Raw genomic sequence first — 19,894 nt, forward strand, 5'->3', positions numbered from 1 at the left:
TTGTACGATATGATATGTAAAAGAAAAGAATAGAATTGTGCTACATTAATATATATTTGTTGTAAATGAGAGTACGTTTATGCAAGACGCTTGGGAAGACCTTGAGCATTGAGGAGAGAATCATCTGGGTTGGCAAGAACACGTGGGCCATCATCCACCTTTGTGTGAAGCAATCGACTCACACTTCCAGCAGGGAAAACAGGAATCACATTTTCATTGAAAGTAGAGTGAGCCTTGGGGATAAAGTCTTGACCAAGAGGAGCATCACCAATGACCTTGTAGGGATCGGTAAAGTAAGTGCCGATAGTACCAGGGAAGTAGTGAGCAACCAATTGGATAATCTCGCGCATATTCTCCTTGTTGGCGTAAATGACAGCATTCGGTCCAGCGTCATAGGTATAAGCAGCCTTGAGTTTTCCATCGGGGGAGGAGTTGTTGTATTCATGAATAAGGGCCATGATAGCACGAGAAGTATCGGTTTGATACGAGATGGGAGGATAAGTATCAAGGCACACAGCATGGAATTGGTTGGAATCACGCATGGTAAGTTCGGCAAATGATTGGAAATCACGCTCGTGAATAGCCTTCTTCATGGCATCCATACGACCAGGAACACAACGAAGACGCTCTGCCATCAAGGGGCTCGTTTCAATGGTGCTCTGCATACCCTTGGTGGAGGAAGTACCCTTTTTGGCATCAGATACAACACAAATCAATGCTTCAAGCTCGGGCCAATGGGACTCGGGTGCCACTTGTACAGCCAACGAATCTGATCCATCTGCTTCTTGTCCCATTTGCCATGCAACGAAACCACCAAACAACGAACGGCAAGCGGATCCGGAACCTTGACGTGCAATACGAGTCAATTCAGAGGTGCTGATATCCAATTCAAACAATTGCGCAAGCGTATACACCAAGGCAGCAAGACCCGAAGCAGAAGACGCCAATCCAGCAGCCGTAGGGAAGTTGTTCTCGGAACACACATGCAACTTGTAGGTCGACAAAGGCTCAAGGTCGGCATTGGCTTGCTCCATCTTGGCTCTCAAGGCACGCGTCTCCCGGAAGCAGTTGTGCATGCGGCGATTCTTGGTAATGTCCTCCTCCTTGCCATTCAACCACAAGCGGTCTTCGGTGAACTCCTTGCTAGCTGCAATCGATGTCTTGCTGTGAAGAATGTCTTGCGACAAGGTGACAGAGAGCGAATCGTTGGTGGGCAAGATGAGCTCAGTATCGCGTTTACCCCAATACTTGATGACCTGTTATCGCGAAACCCCATGAGTGTTTATTCTACAATAAAGTCCATAAGTGTAACTTACAGCGATATTAACGGGTGCAGTGCAAGTGACAGACTTCATGGTTGAAAGAAATGACGGTGGAGAAAGAGAAAAAGGAACGAGAAAACGACCCAAGTTTATTGACAGCTGTGAGCGGAGTCAGTCTAATAAGAATGGCAGGTTTGGAAAGCAGTAAAGTGTGCATCTTGCTGCAATCATCATTGGTTTGAAGCAGCAGCCTCCTCAAGACGAGATAAACAGGTTGATTTTCCCAAGATCTCCATCGTTAATGGAATAGAGGCTCCCACAGATCGTCCCGTAATTGCATATCGCAATGTTGGCATCACTTGATTATAACTCACACCGTTCTCCTTGGCCAAATCATTCCAATATCGATTAATAGATACGCTGTCAAATTGATCCAGTGCTTCAAATCCTTGACGTGCTTCTTTTGAGTACACGAGATCTATCAAAATACTATTAGCCGATGCATTCAAGTAAGGGAGGATCACCATTTTTACCTTTGGCCTTTGCTTTTAGTCGCTTCTTCAAGGTCTGTGCCTCGTCGGCAGTATAGTCAGGCTTAACAAAGAAATAGTTGCAGTATTCAAGAACATCGGATGTTAAACGAATGCGTTCCTGATAGAAGATAAATGAGCCATTTCATCTAAGAGTAACCTTTTTTCTCTTTCTCTCTTCTCTTACCTTTACACAACCAATTACTTTTGAAATGTAATCCACGCTTAGCCGATAAAGATGCTTGCCATTTGGATCCAATGCCTTAACTCTAAAAAGTTAGAAGTGGTTAGCATCCATCATTCCATCATCCTTGATGTCTTGTGAAGCACTTACTTGTCTCCAAATTTGTCATTTACAAGTGGATGCAATTGTTCTGCCATGGATTGTGTCCCTTCAGGTGTTTCAGCCCGTTTCAATAAATGTTGTTTGTTGATCCATAAAAGCTTGTTCACATCCACCACCGCTTGAGAATCATTGAGCTCTCCAATATCAAACTAGTAGTCGTGAGTAAGAACAATTGCCTACTACTACCACGACTCCTATAAATACAAACCTTATCCACCAATTCGTCCATGGATGTGAGAATTTCGCTTCCACCAGCAGGGGGACTCCATCCCAGGAGAGCCACAAAGTTGTTGAGTGCTTCGGGGAAATAGCCTTGTTCAATGTAATGCTCAACATAGGCATCGTTGGAGCGTTTTGAGAGCTTGCCACCACCAGGCTTCATCAACAAGGGTAAATGTACAAATCGAGGTGACCTCCATCCAAATGCATTGTATAGGATGATGTGCTTGGGTGTTGAAGGCAACCATTCATCTCCTCGTAAGACATGCGATATCCCCATCAAATGATCGTCGACAACGTTCGCCAAATGGTATGTTGGAAACCCATCACTCTTGATGAGAACGCTATCATCAAGAAGACGATTGGCAAATGTCACTGGACCATGCACCATATCGTCCACTTTGGTCTCGCCTTCTGGTGTCTACATCATATCCTCTTGTTATTATCATCAAGACCAACAACAACAACAACCATGATCCAATCCTTACCCTTAATCGGATGGTATAAGGGAGCTGCTTTTCCATGTTTTCCTTGATTTGCTGCTCGCTAAGGTGTGCACAATGTCGATCGTAGCCAATTTGGTTTCCAGTCTTTTGCCCAAGTTTTCGGATACGATCCAGTCGCTCCGGAGTACAAAAGCATCTATACGCATGACCAGACTTGGTAGTGATCCATTAATGCCCCATTCTTATTGTCATCCATGCCATGATTTACTTTACCTCCACAAGTTGACGGGCATGTTCTCGGTAGATATCGGTTCGCTTCGATTGTACATAAGGACCACATGCGCCTCCTACATCAGGGCCTACATAGCATCTCGATAAGTGACAATTCCAATTGGGTCACAAGGGATTATTGTTATTATACCTTCATCCAACTTGATGCCAGCCCATGATAGTACAGAAATAAGCTTCTCAGTTGCCCCTGGTACTAGCCGAGTCTAAAATGCGCACTTTTAATACCACTTGTATACATAGAGTAGTAGCAGACCCCAACGTGGTACCTGATCGGTGTCTTCGATGCGTAGAATGAAATCGCCCCCTGTCTTTTTGGCCAAGAGGTAATTGAACAAGGCTGTGCGTAAACCACCGAGGTGAAGGTGTCCAGTAGGGCTTGGAGCGAAACGGACTCGAACAGGTTGTTGTTTTGTTGTTGTTGTTGTTGTTGGTATAGACACTTCAGCGACTCCATTTGTATACAGTCTCACGTGGAATCTCGGTCGAGTTGCAGCGATCGTGGAATGTATTCGAGTTGACAGTCGAAGCATGGTTTGTGGAGCGTCAAAAGATAAAGATTGGGATCGGAGAATGTGAACCAGGATCCAAGCAAAAGGCACTCGCCCCATCCCCCATTGACTCGTGACTTGCCACAACCACTTGACAAGATGATCCCTTCTCCCATTGTTCAGATACGAACCCCCATTCACATGGATAGGCTGATATAGGAAATTGAATAAATGTATTGTATTGCACATGTAAAATGATGTATGGATATCCTTATGATCGATTTGGAGAATGGCACTCAAATGATGATGATATAGAAGATGCTGTAGCAGCTGCGGAAGATGGACGGGGTTGTTGTTGCTGTTGTTGTTGTTGTTGCTGTGAGGAAGAGGAGAATGGTGATGATGACGACGATGCAAAGACACGCTTGACCATTTCATTTCTAGCAACGATGTTAACCCTATTGGCATTCCATCATGGATGGATCCATTTTCATTTACCTTGTCTTAAAGTTGAAGATGGTTTCTCGCAAGTTGTCAAGATTCCTTACAGGCTGCAGGCTTTCAATAGCTTCATTTCTATATTGATAAATGAGTTGATGCAGCAATGGACAAATGATGTACACTTACGCTTTCGGTGCAGACACACCTTCAATGGTCATCAAGCCTGTACCATCATGGGCACCATCAAATTGATCATACACTGTACTATTGTGGTCTAGTCGACAATCGATAACTTGAAAGTGTGGGCTGTAACTATCGATTTCGCTTAGTTGAGCATTGTCGTCCAAATCGACAAGAATGAGATTCTCCTTGGTGACCTCTGGAAACGGCTCATCCTCAAAGACGTAATGGACAATGGGATGTTTGTAGGTGTTGTGGACTTGATCACGAATAACGACAAATTGAGGGATATCACTGCTGTGGTTTGCACTACTCATAGTCACTGGTATATGTATGTGTGAGAGAATAAAGTACGCTTTATTGAAATGCAACTGAAATTCATGCCCCTGCGATGAGCGAACATGTGCGGGATCAGAAATTCAGCATGGTCCGTTCCAATCTTGTTGCTGAATGCGTAAAGCAGGCTTGAGGGTACGATCTTGGGCATGTAAAAATCCAAAATGTCCTTCCACATCATTCTTGTATGGCTCATCAATGGCTGAAAACCACAACATGTCGATCCCTGCTTGTTGTGTACGACACAAGATCTCTCGCATATACCTTGATTGAGTCATTGTTGTTGTTGTTAGTGATGGTGTGTGGTGGATTCATTGTTATCATCGCCATTTACCTTTGTTGGTTCTCAGGAGATGGCACTGATTCCATGTAATTGGCTCCTGCAGTAGGCCATCCTGTTTCGGATATCCTGACAACCTTTCCACTGGCTTTATTCACTGCTTCATGATAATGATCCAGGACTGTATTGGCGGCATTGTCAATGGATACACCCTCCCAATATGGAAATACATTGCTAACAAACACCTCTTTTTGTTAAGCGATTGAAATAATCCAATTTCCAGTAGCTTACATCATGACAAAATCAATCTCATTGGCAAGCTCAGGTGTGATTTTGTTGAAAGTATCCGCCGAAGTAATGGGTATATTGTATCCTTGCATTGCGTTCCTCACACGGCGAATACGATCAATAAGGTAACCTAGACTTTGATCTTCACGATAAAGCACTTCTGAGCCAACAATGATGCCATCCACATTGTCCAGATTGTGGTGCTCGATAGCTCGTTGCAAGCTGGCGAATTCTTTATCGAACGTCTCTGGATGCTCATCAATCCAAATACCAAGATAGAGTCGCATGCCCAAGGATTGTGTGGCCTGTAATGCCAACTCAGCTGTAGAAAAAAAAGTGTGTAAGTGGTTAGCGATATGATAAACTTGATGAGAGAAAAGTGAGACCTTGGTTGCATAAGTCAGCACCAAAGATACGAATACGATCGGTGTATTGATGCAATATGGCAAAGTCATTGGTCATATCTTCCAACGTTGGACATGTTATAGGATCTACACCATAATCGACGCCGTAGAAATGCTGTGCATGAATGCAAGAAAAGTACAATGCAAGTATGATGAATGCGAACATGAGAATGGGTATATGCAAAAAAACAGACGAATGGATGGCGAATCGGTGGTTTTATATTTGTGTATTAGAATTGTAGAATGTAATATGAACAAATTGTAGCCAACAAGTGATCCTGATACACGCACGCACGCACACAATGACCCCCTTGTCCCTGAGTGTAATGAATCAAGGAACGAAAGGAGGTTGGTTAATCAATGACAGAATTTATTGCATTCAACCCATATCTCTTAGGCAAATGTCAGCTTGGTTTCGCCGTGTCTGTTGTGGATTGCGATAAAAGAACCAGTGTCGTCGGCCTTGTAATAACCCTTCTTGAGATCGTGTCTGTACTTTGTAATATGCAAGTCCTTTGGATTGGGTGCTTGAACAGCAGGTGTACCTTGATGCGAGCTGTGTACAACAAATCCGCCCTCATAGACATTGGCAGGCTAATAAAAAAAGTGGTGAATGATCAAATCAAGTATCATTTTGGGAATGGGGACGGGATACTTACCACCTTGACTGAAGCCTGACCACGACCCACAATGGAGGTAATACGAGTCTCTTCAACGATGGGCTTAGCAGTGAACTCGGTAGTGCCATGAAGAACGCCGGCAGCTAACTTTTTGGAAGCTGAATAGTTGCCACGAATATGACCGGACAAGACACCAAGCTTGGCAAATTGAGCATTAAGACCCTGAGAAAGAAAACATAGAATGTTGAGCAAATTGAACTTAAACACACGTATGTAGAGAAAAACTTACACCAAAGTTGAGGTAACCACGGCCGACACCTGCAATGAATCGATCAAAGACAACCGTTTGCAAACCACTGCAGCTGCCAACATGAGCATCCTTGGCACGCAAATCGAACTCTTCAAAAGACTCCAAAGCAGCGGGTAAAATAACCTCGACCTTGTATTTGACACACAAATCACCAGGAGCACCAGGAGGAAGCTTGTTGTCTTCTCTCTTGAATGGGTGACGAGGAAGGTCACGACGCATTTCCACAACGTATTGGCCATCATGGTCGAATGCTGAAAGAGTCACCTTATCACGGGCGGAGTCGCTGCCGTGCAACACTGTAACCTTGACCTTGATGTCGTTGATGTTCTTGTTGCCCGACTTTGTAAAATAAACATCACCGCTATCAACAAAGCCATGGCCAATGTAAAGAGCAGCACGATTGAATTCCTCGGGAGAAAAGCTGTACACGGTGGAGGTAGCATTCAATTCAACATTGGGAGGACAAAACGAGTGTGGGGGAGGACCTTGGAATCGTTGGATGAGTTGATGTTCTTTTCCTTCCTCCTTCTTGACATCACTTGGTGGAGGTGGTGGAGGTGGAGGAGCTGCACATGGACATCCCTTTGGTTCATCATGATGAGGTTGATCACGACGAGGCATAGGCGTACGACGATGGCGATGTTCAAAGCTGGGAAGGTTTTCCATATCGCGCTGTTGATGTTGATGTTTGTGATGGTGATGCTTATGATGATGATGATGCTGCTTCTTGTGCTTATGATGATCACCCTTCTTTACATCTTTTGTTGTAGGATGATGTGGACAGCATTCGGGAGCAAATTGGGGCTTGTGATGAGGTGCAAGCGTTGTTTGCAAGGAGCTCATGAAATCGGCAAGCTCATCCACTTGTTCGTAACCAGGTGCGTCCTTGGGATAGCCAAAGTTGCCAACAGGGTGCTTGACGTCAAAAGGAGATGATGCGTGCTCAAGAGCAACCTGGTCGGTATGCTACATTCAATATAAGCTCATTGCGACCTCAATGCTAACATTGACATGTGTGAGAGAGTGTGTGTACCTGCGATGAAGAGGTCCAATGGGAGACGGCATTGTAAGTCAACAAGGCAACAGCACCTCCAATCAAGAGAGCCTTAACGTAGCAGAATCCTTATGAAAAAGAAGAGATTAAAGACCATGATGATGTTGTGTATATCTAATTAAGTTACATACGACGACGACGACAAGGTTGAGCACCATTAGTGCAATGGGAACATGGAGCAGGAGTTGGAGTGGGTGGATGTTGATAATCGGTAGTGGGCACTGCCACATACTCGGCCTTCTTTTCATCCATGATGATGATTGTAAAGGAATTGAAGAAAAAGAAAGAAGAGATAAAGATCCCGCCGCTGCCCATGCAGACTCGTGTCTTTTTTGCCAAGAGCCGGCAGCTCCCCGCTGGCAATTTGTGTCACCTTTAATGCTAATCATGCACCTGCAGTTAATCAACCGCGGCTTTCTTGACAGCGTAGCTTACGTTAAATCGATGCCAAGGCTTTTGCCCACTTATAACTCCATACCTATTTGCTCTTGCTATTACATAATATTGGTATCATACAGGACACTTCATGCATTGATCCCGCCCGAGAGATTATTGTTGTTGTAACACAATGAACAAATGTATCACTATCATTGCACCACTATCCTAAAGGTAGAATACTACAGCTGTTGCCTCAACCTGTTCAGAGATCAGGTGCTATCCCAAAGATGCATGGGACATTACATCGTGTGTCGCACGCAACAATGTATATACCAAAGCATTATGCTTAGTTTTTGTTATTGCGGTACATGTACACAAGAAGGATTGAGATGATGAATGACGCGAAACCTGGTTCGTATGCTACATGCCCAGTATAAGTGTTGATTCCAATAAATGAATTGACAACATTCATATACCTGCAAGTAAACGTCCGTGAGTGACAGTATTGGTAACAAACCATAGAGCCGAGTAAACAACCACCGAAGTAACCACCGAAGCAACGGCCGCAAGTAGAAGAGTCAAGAAGTCTATTTAAATTACGTCAAAGATGGTACGTATATAGTTGTTTATGAACACATACCATGTTGACAAGGTTGAGCAGTAGTAGTAGGCATTAACACATCCCAAGAATTATGAACAAAGAGAGAAAGAGAGAACCAGAATGAGTGCGTAACCAAGTAGGTAGTCACGAAGGAGGCAACTCCAATCATTAGAACCATGAAACCTATCTTTATAATATTAAAGGCGGGCCCATATATATGGTTGGTTGTCTATGAATACGCACGATAACGATGATATGAAGGTTGAGCTCCACTAGTAGTGCAATGGGAAGATGGATTAGGAGCTAGAGTGGGTAGATGCTGGTAATCGATGGTGGGAACAGCCACACACTCGGCCTTCTTTTCATCCATGATGATGGTTGTAAGGAATTGAAGAACAAGAAGAGGTAAAGATGCAGACACGTGTATCTTTTTGCAGCTCCCCGCTGGCGACTTGTGTCACCCTTAATGCTAAGCATGGAGTGAATCAATCGCAGCAAAGCTATTTTGGCTGTGATTCCATACTACCAAGGCTCTTTCATCCGATAATCTGATATGTTTTCTTATCCATCATCATATTATGCTGATAGCATACAAAAGTATACATCCATTGTCTTCATCCAAAGAAAGCAATAATGCTTGTAACATGATGACGAATAAATGTAGTAGCACTACAACCAATCTGGAAAGTGTAATGCAATGGTTGCCTACTTGGTTCAAATATCAGGTGCATTCATTGATTGATACTTGACACAATGCATTAGCTCATGATATTGCATTGAGCACAACAAACATGTACCGATGTAAGCTTGTTTTGTTATTGTGGTACATGAATGAGTTCGCTCAATGCAAGAAAAGGTGTTGTCGAGAGTTGAAACACAGCATGTTGCTCGCGTGGTTTATCACGTCAAAAAGCATGTTTACCCCCCAACTCTCCTCCCTTTCTCTATTTTTTTCTCACTTGTACATCTCACGTGAACGAGAATAAACATTCTTTGGAACATTATGGAATCTTTGTAATAATGAAACATAAAAGCGAGGGATAGCCAATCAAATGATGGGTTGAAAAGGGGGAGAAAGAAGGATGAAAGAGCTATGTATTAAAAAGAGAGTAATAGATGTAGATATCATTATTAATGAACCAACGGGAAGGATGATGAGAGAAACCAAAAAAAGAAAGAGATGGATGATGATGGGTGGATATGTATAGAAAACGAGAAAAGGTCCGGGCCGGACAAGGGTCAAAATTTTTCTCTTCCTGCAGTGTAAAAGCCATCCACCAGGAAGTGTGTGTGCCTCTTTTGCTCTCTTTCATTCATTGGGTCTCCGAAAGCTGGTACACCGTTTCGCTCTCTGGTCTTTTGTTTCTAGTCCTCTCCTTACCTGTACTTGCTATAGCCACTTCTTGCTGAGATTCATTCCGCATTTTAACCTTCGAGTTGTCATTCGCCTGTGCAACCCTGGAATCCGCTTTTTCTTGTCGAAACCCAATCCTCGAATCGAGTAAACGCCATCTGTAAACACCCTTCACTCGTCTCTTTGTACGTTGATTGCCACAAAGTAAACTTGCTTGGTTCTCACACTCAATGGTTACTAACACGTCGTCTATAGCAACTTGACCATGCAATTTATTCATTCGTCTCAGTTCTATGGTGGCTACAATGCCTCGCAACAGCAAGCTTTGCAACAGCAAGGTCAACAAGGTCAACAGCCACAACAACCTCACTCGCCACATACCTCCCAGTCACCGGCCACGTCGAGTGCCGCTGTTGATCAGCAGCAACAACAGCCACCACAACCACAAGGATTGTCTCTTCCTGTTGCTGCTCTTCAAAGTTTCGCTCAAGCCAATGGTATCCCTGTTCAAGCAGCACCTGAATTGAATGCTCAAGGCAAGCCAAAGAGAAAGCAGGTCAAGAATGCTTGTGGTAAGTGTGTATATATACATTCTTTGTGGATAAGAGGATCCAAAGACTGATAAGGGTGTATGTGTGTGGGGACTACTAGTCAATTGTCAAAAGGCTTGCAAAAAGTGTGATGATGGACGACCATGCCAACGTTGTATAAAGTATGGATTGCAAGACACGTGTGTCAATTCTGTTCGTAAGGAACGCAAAAAGGGAATCAAACGAGGACCATACAAGAAGCGAAAACAAGGTAGGACAAATATAACAGTAAGCTAAGGGGGGGATAAGGATACTAAACCTTATATGCGTTATGTATAGCAGATGGTGGTTCTACTGATGGTTCGGCTGCTTCTACACCTGCAACATCACTTCCTGCTGGTTTGTATGCTCCGACAACTCAAGGTTCAGCAGCAGGTGTGCGTACTGCCAATGGTGTCCTTGCTTATCCATCATTCCAATCGGGAACCTATGATGCTGCTTTCCATGCAGCTGCTGTCAGCTATCAAAACTCAGCTTCCATGATTCCACATGCTTATATGGTTCCTGCAGCTATTCAGCAAATGTACCCTCCCAACACAATGCTTTCTTATCAAGCTGCCATGAACATGCTTTCGCCTCAACATGGCCAACCTTCTCCAAACATCTATGGCTATCGTCCCGACGCAGCCTCCTCCCAACAACAACAACAGCAACAGCAACAACAACAAGCACCCCAGCAACAACAAGAGGCTGATGCGCAAAGTGCACAACATCGATCCCATGAAGGTAGCCCTGCTACTCCCAATGGTGTTGGTACTCCAAACAGCAACCCCATCAAGCCTGAAACTACCACCGAGTCGGATGATGAAGGTTCCAAGCTTAACATCCTCTCGCAACTTTGCAGCGCCGTGTTAGATCGAACACCCGATACATCTAATGCAACCACCACCACTACCACGCCAGCTGTCTCTCAGGCATCCACTACTACCACTACTACTACCACCACTACCAATGCCGCTACCACCACCACCACCACTAGCCCAACCACTACATCGGCCCCTATCAAGTCAGAGCAAGTGGAGGAGCAAAAATCAGATGATCAACCATTGGCGGCCAATGTAAAACTCGAGACAAAGGACACCACCACCTCTTCACCACCCAAGGAGACGACTCAAGAAACTTCCAATGAAGAAGGTGATGTTGTAAAGAAGGAAGAGTAAGTCTTTGGATAAAAATGGGGAGATACAAGGGAAGCCAGTTTACTTATAGGTTGTGTATTAGACCATCTTGCTAGTAACCATCATGGAAATACCATGCGTTTTATATAGACGACTCTTGTACGACACATCAAAACACACACACTCACACTCAACACTCACCAGCACACACTCTCACACACAATACACCCCATCATGACCCTATCTCTATCTCACTCTATCTCTCTCTCTCTCTGTATCGTCTTTTTTTTTCATCAACCATTGGCAGCAACATTGCAGCTACTTTTTTTTTCTCTCTCCCATCTAACCCTTGGCGGATTGTTATTCAATTTTTTTGTTTTTTTTTTCTCCTTATCAAAAGGGCAGGCGCACACAACTATATACACACACAACTCATCTATAATGAAAAGGGACAAACCAGTCACTGTTTAAAAAAATGGCATAATACGATTGAAGTCTATGTAAATGATAAATGTGGTTATAGTACATTGCATGAGTGAGGTAATGGTGATGGTGGTGGTATGAATGAATGATGGGTGTATGTCTCTATTCTATCTCGGTTTTGGGCTCTGTCGTCGTTGTAGTAGTAGGTGAGGAGCTAGGTTTGGGAGACCCATGACCATTGTCATCATCATCATTGTCGTCATTTGGCATTGAATGAGGTTGTGGTGCTGAAGCAGAAGGTAAACTTCCAATGGTTGAAGTAGAAAGGGAAGGTTGTGGATGGACAAAGTTGGGATTAGCGTTGGGCATCACAAATCCACCAGGGCCTAAGAAAGGACTACCGTGTGGTGATAAATGAGTGGGTGGATGATGATGTTGACGGGCCATTTCTTCATAAGGACGAGGAGGAGTATAATGCTGATAGAATTGATACATGTTGTGTGGCTGTTGATCAAAGAGCAAAGGTGAAAATCCACCAACACCAATGGATGGAGGTCCAAAGACACCAAATGCTCCAGAATTGCGATTACTACCAGGAGGACTATTGGGTGCACTGCTGGTGGGTGTGATAGTGTTGCTGTTGATAGGCTCATCAGGTTTAAAGGAATGATCAGGATGAGGTGTTGTAGGTGTGTCGTGGGGCTGCTGCACCATTACAGGTTCTTGTTGCTGTTCTTCATCCACCTCATCCGGTACATTGGGCTTTTCCTCTTCCACTTGATCCTCATCATCCTTCTTTTTTGGTGGTAGTGCTGGTAATTGTTTGTCTTCAACCGAACGATCAGCAACGAGTGGGTTTTGGCCATGATGTGATGTGAGTGTACGACGTAGTTTGGTGCCATCAGGTCTCCAATTGGTGATGGATCGTTTGGCGTCTTTGACAATACGTGTGGTTTGTTCAGTGCCTATATGAAAATGCGCATTCATCAGTACCCTTCTTCTTCAATACCAAGAAAGAGAGAGAGAGATTTACCTTTATAAGGTGGACGTTCTTCACCAGGCTGAACAGGGGTTACATCGAGCTCATCCACAATGTATTTGCCAAAGGATGCGATAATGTCCATTTTGCTTGCGAATTCATGCATCCCGTTCAACAAGAGGTACATGGCTTCTCGAGTAGCAATGCGTTGAAAATTGCTTGCATTCACCTCGGCAGGTTCATTGGTACGCTCCAGCTCGGCCAATTGCTCCTTGAGTTCCATCAACTTATCCACTTGACCAGGATGATTTTCCTCATGCTTGCGAATGGTCTCTTGCAATCGTTGACGCTTTTCTCGACCCCCAAGTACGGTTGCCTCCTTATCGGCAATGGATTTCATCGTAGCATGGTATTGATCATATTGCCCTACATCCATTCATATGTCCTTAATACCTTACTCTCTATGATGAAAAGAGGGGACATCTACTTACCAGCAAAATCGGTCATGATTTCAGCCCACTCGGTCAATAAGTCTCCCAATTTGCTTGTGACATCCTAAAAGAGAATAGAGAGAGAGTTAGCTCATACAGTGTGTGTATTATCAGTGCTCGAAGAAGCCATACTGTGAGATCGTCACCCAAGGGATGACCAAACATTTTGAGATGGTTGGCTGCAATGCGGCGATCATCAGCGAGACGTAACCATGCGGCGCCAATCTTGCGTTCAGACTCAAGATAGGTGGTCAAGTTTTTGTCTTCAGGAGTCTTGTTGCTGCCTGTCAGCGCGTGGAAGGGATTGAAAGAAAACATAAAGAAGGAAAAAAGGTTACATCGCGTGGCATCGGAAGATGGCCCCCGTATTTCTACCCCTTCGCATGGAAATACAGAAAAGGAAAAACGCGTGCGGGATATCATACGTCATAGGTATGTGAATGATCTCATGATACAATATCACCTCTTGCCACATGTACATGGCGTGTCAACTTGCTGCTGCTGCTGCTGCGCGTATTCATGTACTATGTTTAGTATTTTGTAGCTTTTACTTTATCCGTGGCTTCTTTACACACAAAAATTGCTGGATCCTCTCTTAAAGTTGGTTCGGTTACACAAACAATGGTTCCTGGGATTTCTCGGAACGTTTTCCGTAGCATTCGGTGGCGCCATCATGGTGCTCTGTTTATGTTTGATACATCACTCATCCATTTGACACTACTATTATGATCAAGTAGAACCGTTACAATGATGTACAATTGAACAAGGAGTTGTTTATGGCAAATAAGAATAAAGAAGAGATGAATGAGATATCATTATCAGATGTTTTATATTGTACAAGATGTGTATGATGATGAAGGATGTTCTATTTCGGCTACTTTCGACTCTTTTGCTTCTTTTTGGATGCCGATTTAGCTTCAAGTTCACAAGCTTTGATCCTTGAATCGTAATACTCGATGGATCGTTGGACAATCTTCTTCTCACTAATGTAGCAAGTAAGAGCGTAATATTGTCGCTTGTTGCTCGTCTACGAACATCATGATTAGACCTTTATACTTTCAGACCTACTTTGGTGTTTGTATTACATACCTCGTTGTCTCGCTTTTGGATATCTTCCTCAATAGGTACCCATCGGCCGCTAGCATCCAAGTAATCTTGACGACGTAATTCTGACAAACGCTTGCATACGGTATACACCATCTTTTTGGTTTCAAGCAAATCACCGTTCTTCTTTTTGGCGCCATCCTCGCTGTCTTTGGCAAGCTGTTCAAAGTACTTGAGAGCTTCTTCAATGTTCTCTTGGAATTTGGCGAACAACTTTTCATCCACAAAGACAATGTGCAGCAAGCAAATGAGATTATCTTCATATAAGCCTTCAACATTGGCAAAGTAAGGGGGAGATCGATCTTCACCACCACCACAGCAGCCATCATCCTCGCAGCATCCATGATCGTGTTCCTCATCCTTGTCTTCAGAACCGCAGCAGCCGCCGTCATGCTCATGTTCATGCTCTTCTTCATCATGCTCTTCATCTTCATCTTCCTCATCATCCTCTTCATCATCTTCCTCGTCATCTTCCTTGGGGCAAAGGATAGGCTCGTTTGTCAAGAAGTACTCGAATCGCTCACGAACACGTTCCACAATTTGCTCGATCACTTCTTCACTTGCTTGACTGGTGCCGAAGAGCTCATCTCGTACAGTTTCAATGCATGTTGAAAAGACATTGTCTTGAGCAACAGAGATATAGTCATTCTTGTTGTCGTCGTGACAAAAGCCGTACTTGTTCAAGAGGATAACATTGGGGAGTGGACCATACGTGTTGAAAACTTCAGCACCAGCCTTGACGGGTTTATCCAACACCATGTCGCAGGTATCCTTATTCTCATCGTCATCATCTTCCTCGTCTTTCCAGAAATCAACTTTGGCGTTTTCAAGTTCCTCCAAATCTTGCAAGGCTTCATCCTCCTCCTCCTCAGCCTCCTCTTCTTCAACTGATGCTGCATCCTCCATATCATCATCATCATCATCACCTTCTACATCGCTCCATTCGTCCTCGTCTTCATCACCACTACCATGTTCAAGGTATTCGGCATATTGATGTTGGCAGTATTCCAATTCGCCACAGGCTTCGCATACGTCAAAGTCGGTTTGGAAATGAACATCTTCATCGCCACTACGATGATTGAAGATATCGGCAAAGGGGACCATGGCTGTCTCGTGATAGGTATCGACTTCAAATGCACGCGACGAGACCAAGGTTGAAATGCGACAAAACAATTCGAGGGTAAACTTGTCCTTTGGGAAAATGTAGGGATATTGTTCAACAAGAGGCATCACCACAGTCTCATAGTCATCGTTGAGGTCATTCTGATGTATATATCTATTAGCACCTGATGCAGTTGTTGATGTGTACATTGAATACATACCTGATCATTAAAGACGACATCCTCGAGCTCAGTGCCCTGAAACAACATTTTCTCGGCTTCGCTCCAGAAAATGGGAAGATCCTCGGAGAAAGGAAGAGCCTGCAAGTAACCATACCAAGGCGACTCGGTACCTTGAGCCAACTCATACATGACAGCAATAGAGAGGGCTGCACCACCTTCGATAGCTTCGTCTTCTAGAATGTTGGCAACACCCGTGGACTTTGCTGATAGGATACATGTCTTGGGGATCTTGACAACTGTACATACACACAAGATCGATCAGGTAAGGAAGGAACTCGATGTAGATCGATCGATGACTTACGGGTTTCATTCTCGGGACAGTCCTTCAAGGCGAATACACCAAAGCCACTGTCCACTGCACGAACGTCGATTTTTGTATTGTCCCAAGAAACTTTGTTGTCCTTGAACCACTCAAGTAGGATAGCGAGCTTGTCGTTTTCAACCATAACAAGAAAAAGATTTGATGCTCTTGCTACCTGAGCTGCACGCATAAGATTTTGTCTCCACCATTCAACAGCCGATCCACTCCACTCATTCACATACACTCATGATTTTGACAGGTGTCCATCCTGCTTATATTCATCCTTTGATTGAACACTACATATATTGGTAACCTCTTATCGTTTAGACATTGCCATAGATGACCTAATAAAAAGAGATTAATTATATACCAAAGTACTTGTCCTGTTGCCTTACATTTTGGATCCATGATTCAAGCGTGATAAAAGAGCATCTTCCAATGCCGATTGTGTGACGGATGCATTGGATGATTCTATATACGACACTATAAGAACCTTATCCCATTGCTTGTAACAATCATTTACCTAGGCTGATGGTTGATCTACTTGCTTCTTCATCTGATCTTCCAGCTTGCTGTTGTTGTTGTTGTTGTTGTCGCCGCCTTGCATGACCCAACGCAAAAGAAGAAGACTCATTGCGTTTTACAGGAAGAAAAGCAGGCTCCTCCATTTGTAATTGCTCAAACTGCTTTGCAAAAGCCTCATCACCATCCTCATCCTCTTCTTCATCCTCTTCTTGATCGTCTTCAAGTGATTGTTCAGCGGAATAATAGCTTCGACTGCTTTGTAATGAGCTCTTGTACAATGATTCCTCCACAACCGAAGCGACTGGTGGTACTCGAGGCTCCACATTGGATATTGTAGAGAGCATCATGGCATCATCTTTTACTAAACAAGCTGGTTAAGCACTCGTCTTATTCCATGGATCATTGAACAACATACCTGGTTTTGTTGTATTGGGCGTTGGCGTTGGTGTTGATTGATCATCTACTGTTTCACTACTACGAGGTGCTTTGTATATGTATCAATAAGGGGGATACCATTTGAATGAGGATATAGCTTACTTGATCGTCGGCTTGATTGACGTTGAGCAGGCGGAGGAGTCGTTGATTTATCATTCATGCGCAATTGCTGGTGGATTCCGCGTAGTTGGGTCTCGTAAATGAAAGCCGCATGACGCACAAGATACGATACAGGTACTTCAAGCTGCTCTGCAATATAGTTCCCTAATATTGTGTTATTAGTAGACAACTCCTAATAATGCTCTCCAAGTATGTCCTTACAGTCGGTATACTTTTGACTCATATATTGTCGTAGCCGCTGCTCCATTTCGTCAGTCCAGCGAATCTAGAATGGACCGATAAGCATTCCACACACACACATGGGTCAGCATCAAGAGCGAGAAAGAGAATGAAGAATAACCTGTGGTGGTTCAATGAAGCCCTGAGGACGCTTGAATGGCAAGCGAATGACGACATGAAGGGTGTCTTTTTCAAGCGACATTGGTGAACGTCTGGAGTTGAGGAGTCAAGCGGAAATAGGTTGGATGACCCCGCTTGTGATTTGAGAGCTGTGCACAAAAATGGGATTTTCGATACCATGACGCTCGCATATTGGTCGTATCTCAATTGAAGAACAAAAGAGGATCATGAACATCACAAGGCCCCATCCGGAAGTAGAGCCCTTTGTCAAATAAGATAATAAACGTAAGTACAATGAAGCGCTGCATTGTTTTTAAAGTGATGAATGAAATCAATTGAATGCTTATCTTGTATACCGTCCTTTTTCATGATGGTTCCCCTTCACAGCCATTGAGGCCTGTCACATGGATCAGAACGAATTGCAAATCAGCAGTCTATTATTGCCTAGATATCGATTTGCAGATAATTACTTTTTGATCATAAAGAGAGCCTTGATTGCAACCAAAACTAATGATGTTTATATAATTTCAGCTGACTAGGATGCAAATGACGACTATAGATACAAGCTATTTGACCGTCTCGGTGAATCTGGACTCTTTTGCCCATTCACTTGTTGCGAGGAAATGAAATCCAAATCATCCCAAAATGCCGGCGGTGTCCTTTCCCTTTTGAATCGTGATCGATGTCGTGATGATGACTGTATCCGTTCCTCAGGCGTTAATAACCTTCCATCTGGTCCAGGAAGTGCACCAGAAGCATTGTAGTACTAAGATAACAGGTATAAGGTGAGAAGTTGCACTACAAATGTGATCACGACTTCGCTTTACCTTGGAGCAGCATTTACAAGATGCACCGTGAAGCTTTGCTCTTTCGTCCTTTTTCCTAACGGTCTCGACATAGGGTTGCACTGATTGATTCTTGGTAGAGCTATCATTGATGATTAGTGATTTTTGCATTGATACTACCAATCCTCTCGTCAAATCCTGTATATACCTTGTCAAGCGTGTAGTTGAATGATTTGGATCTTTTTTGGATAGGGTATATGTACTTTTCTCGCTGCGATCTTGAGAAGGCAATATGTTCTGGTGTTGGCTTTCACCCAAGGGAGTCGGTTTGTGTTGTGCTGTATGAGGTCGCTTTTGTGTGGGTATCGAATCAAGTTGGTTTTGAGTGTGTACTGAATCAGAGTGCGTATGTGCTGGATCAGGTTGTGTATGGATAGGCTGGCGATATACTTGTATAGGATCCGTTTCTTTGCGTTCAACGGTACGTGAATGGCCGCCCTCCTGGTAGAATGTTTCCAATGCAGGAATTCCAAGTTGGTTGACGATACTATATTACCATGTTAGCGATCATGTATAAGCCATCCATCCATTCACAAGCACATATTCTTACAATGCCTCCATATCTTGGATCACTTGCTGTTGCCTCCTCACTTGATCCTGAAGTTTCTTGGTTTCCTCCCTTTGTCTCTCAATGGTCTCGCTTTGCAAAGTGTTTTTCTCCTGCAGGTCTCTCAACATGCGTTTTTGCTTGCCAAGTTCCTTTTCTGCACCTGCCAATCGCCCTACATTAGTCCTCTCCTTCATGTCCAAGGTTGATCTCAACGACTTACGTTCTTTGTGTCGTTCATATGTTCGTATTGTGTCCTGGTGGTCAGTCTTGATCTCCTCTAGTCCTAAATGCTGCCATGTCAATAAAGCAATGGGTAGGGTGGAGGGATTGCCTTACGATCTCTATGCACGTATTGGTCCATAATGCAGAGCAAGAGGGATTTACCGATGCACAGGCACACGCGAATTTATCCAATTTGGCATTTCCTGGTACATTTATGCTGCGCATCCATACACTGAGTACCTCCTCCAGAAATGCGTAAAGTACTTTTATCTCATGGCGACATGCCTACCCTTAGATCATAATAATAACAACTCCTTCCTTTCTCATTTGTAAATGCACAACCTTATTCAATGAAGCAATTCCCTTTCAAAATGATGCTATTTATGACCCTATTCAACCATCCATGAGTACAGATTGCCTGTTAGCAATCCTTTCTTCTATCTTCCTTGCATCCTAATTGATATTGTTGGTAACACACTTTATGCGACATTGCTTTGACAGCTACATCTTTGCAGGATGTTGATCGATATCCAATGCATGCATATCACAATGTAATCATGGGTTCAGTCTACTATTCATACGATGGAAAAGAATGCTCGTACGCCTCTGTAGATCATGGCAACGACCATTAATAAAAGGCAATGGTTATAAACGGGTTCGTAAAAACAATGGACAGGATTA

The 19,894-nt window shown here is 43.7% G+C and overlaps 10 protein-coding genes across 10 annotated transcripts; 1 reads left to right on the plus strand and 9 right to left on the minus strand.

The window, feature by feature from the left end:
* Positions 1–77: 77 nt before the first annotated feature.
* On the minus strand, positions 78–1,355 carry O0I10_007135 (diphosphomevalonate decarboxylase; the record flags this gene model as incomplete). Its single annotated transcript, XM_058487154.1, has 2 exons — positions 78–1,256; positions 1,317–1,355. The coding sequence occupies 2 exons, from the start codon at positions 1,353–1,355 to the stop codon at positions 78–80; spliced, it is 1,218 nt and encodes a 405-aa protein (XP_058341969.1).
* Positions 1,356–1,492: 137 nt separating this feature from the next.
* O0I10_007136 (glutamate-tRNA ligase) lies at positions 1,493–3,624 on the minus strand (the record flags this gene model as incomplete). The annotated part of the gene is made up of 9 exons (XM_058487155.1): positions 1,493–1,740; positions 1,796–1,913; positions 1,980–2,061; positions 2,127–2,287; positions 2,347–2,778; positions 2,846–3,016; positions 3,077–3,162; positions 3,225–3,297; positions 3,361–3,624. 9 exons carry the CDS (start codon positions 3,622–3,624, stop codon positions 1,493–1,495), a joined length of 1,635 nt encoding a protein of 544 aa, XP_058341970.1.
* A 229-nt stretch (positions 3,625–3,853) lies between these two features.
* O0I10_007137 (uncharacterized protein) lies at positions 3,854–4,520 on the minus strand (the record flags this gene model as incomplete). The annotated part of the gene is made up of 3 exons (XM_058487156.1): positions 3,854–4,022; positions 4,081–4,158; positions 4,210–4,520. 3 exons carry the CDS (start codon positions 4,518–4,520, stop codon positions 3,854–3,856), a joined length of 558 nt encoding a protein of 185 aa, XP_058341971.1.
* Positions 4,521–4,622: 102 nt separating this feature from the next.
* On the minus strand, positions 4,623–5,677 carry O0I10_007138 (uncharacterized protein; the record flags this gene model as incomplete). The annotated part of the gene is made up of 4 exons (XM_058487157.1): positions 4,623–4,803; positions 4,874–5,053; positions 5,111–5,429; positions 5,494–5,677. The coding sequence occupies 4 exons, from the start codon at positions 5,675–5,677 to the stop codon at positions 4,623–4,625; spliced, it is 864 nt and encodes a 287-aa protein (XP_058341972.1).
* Positions 5,678–5,904: 227 nt separating this feature from the next.
* O0I10_007139 (uncharacterized protein) lies at positions 5,905–7,747 on the minus strand (the record flags this gene model as incomplete). The annotated part of the gene is made up of 5 exons (XM_058487158.1): positions 5,905–6,105; positions 6,171–6,353; positions 6,421–7,407; positions 7,475–7,563; positions 7,627–7,747. 5 exons carry the CDS (start codon positions 7,745–7,747, stop codon positions 5,905–5,907), a joined length of 1,581 nt encoding a protein of 526 aa, XP_058341973.1.
* Positions 7,748–10,093: 2,346 nt separating this feature from the next.
* O0I10_007140 (uncharacterized protein) lies at positions 10,094–11,578 on the plus strand (the record flags this gene model as incomplete). The annotated part of the gene is made up of 3 exons (XM_058487159.1): positions 10,094–10,400; positions 10,480–10,629; positions 10,698–11,578. The coding sequence occupies 3 exons, from the start codon at positions 10,094–10,096 to the stop codon at positions 11,576–11,578; spliced, it is 1,338 nt and encodes a 445-aa protein (XP_058341974.1).
* A 543-nt stretch (positions 11,579–12,121) lies between these two features.
* O0I10_007141 (uncharacterized protein) lies at positions 12,122–13,747 on the minus strand (the record flags this gene model as incomplete). The annotated part of the gene is made up of 4 exons (XM_058487160.1): positions 12,122–12,924; positions 12,993–13,364; positions 13,430–13,493; positions 13,562–13,747. 4 exons carry the CDS (start codon positions 13,745–13,747, stop codon positions 12,122–12,124), a joined length of 1,425 nt encoding a protein of 474 aa, XP_058341975.1.
* Positions 13,748–14,303: 556 nt separating this feature from the next.
* Positions 14,304–16,322, minus strand: O0I10_007142 (uncharacterized protein; the record flags this gene model as incomplete). Its single annotated transcript, XM_058487161.1, has 4 exons — positions 14,304–14,456; positions 14,519–15,796; positions 15,856–16,112; positions 16,178–16,322. 4 exons carry the CDS (start codon positions 16,320–16,322, stop codon positions 14,304–14,306), a joined length of 1,833 nt encoding a protein of 610 aa, XP_058341976.1.
* Positions 16,323–16,493: 171 nt separating this feature from the next.
* On the minus strand, positions 16,494–17,678 carry O0I10_007143 (uncharacterized protein; the record flags this gene model as incomplete). The annotated part of the gene is made up of 7 exons (XM_058487162.1): positions 16,494–16,521; positions 16,573–16,648; positions 16,701–17,063; positions 17,118–17,186; positions 17,240–17,401; positions 17,459–17,522; positions 17,598–17,678. 7 exons carry the CDS (start codon positions 17,676–17,678, stop codon positions 16,494–16,496), a joined length of 843 nt encoding a protein of 280 aa, XP_058341977.1.
* Positions 17,679–18,149: 471 nt separating this feature from the next.
* O0I10_007144 (uncharacterized protein) lies at positions 18,150–19,352 on the minus strand (the record flags this gene model as incomplete). The annotated part of the gene is made up of 6 exons (XM_058487163.1): positions 18,150–18,362; positions 18,424–18,523; positions 18,590–18,928; positions 18,992–19,151; positions 19,212–19,274; positions 19,328–19,352. The coding sequence occupies 6 exons, from the start codon at positions 19,350–19,352 to the stop codon at positions 18,150–18,152; spliced, it is 900 nt and encodes a 299-aa protein (XP_058341978.1).
* Between the last annotated feature and the right edge of the window lie 542 nt (positions 19,353–19,894).

Source organism: Lichtheimia ornata (assembly GCF_029851405.1).
Source record: "Lichtheimia ornata isolate CBS 291.66 chromosome Unknown scaffold00034, whole genome shotgun sequence".
NCBI lineage: Eukaryota > Fungi > Mucoromycota > Mucoromycetes > Mucorales > Lichtheimiaceae > Lichtheimia > Lichtheimia ornata.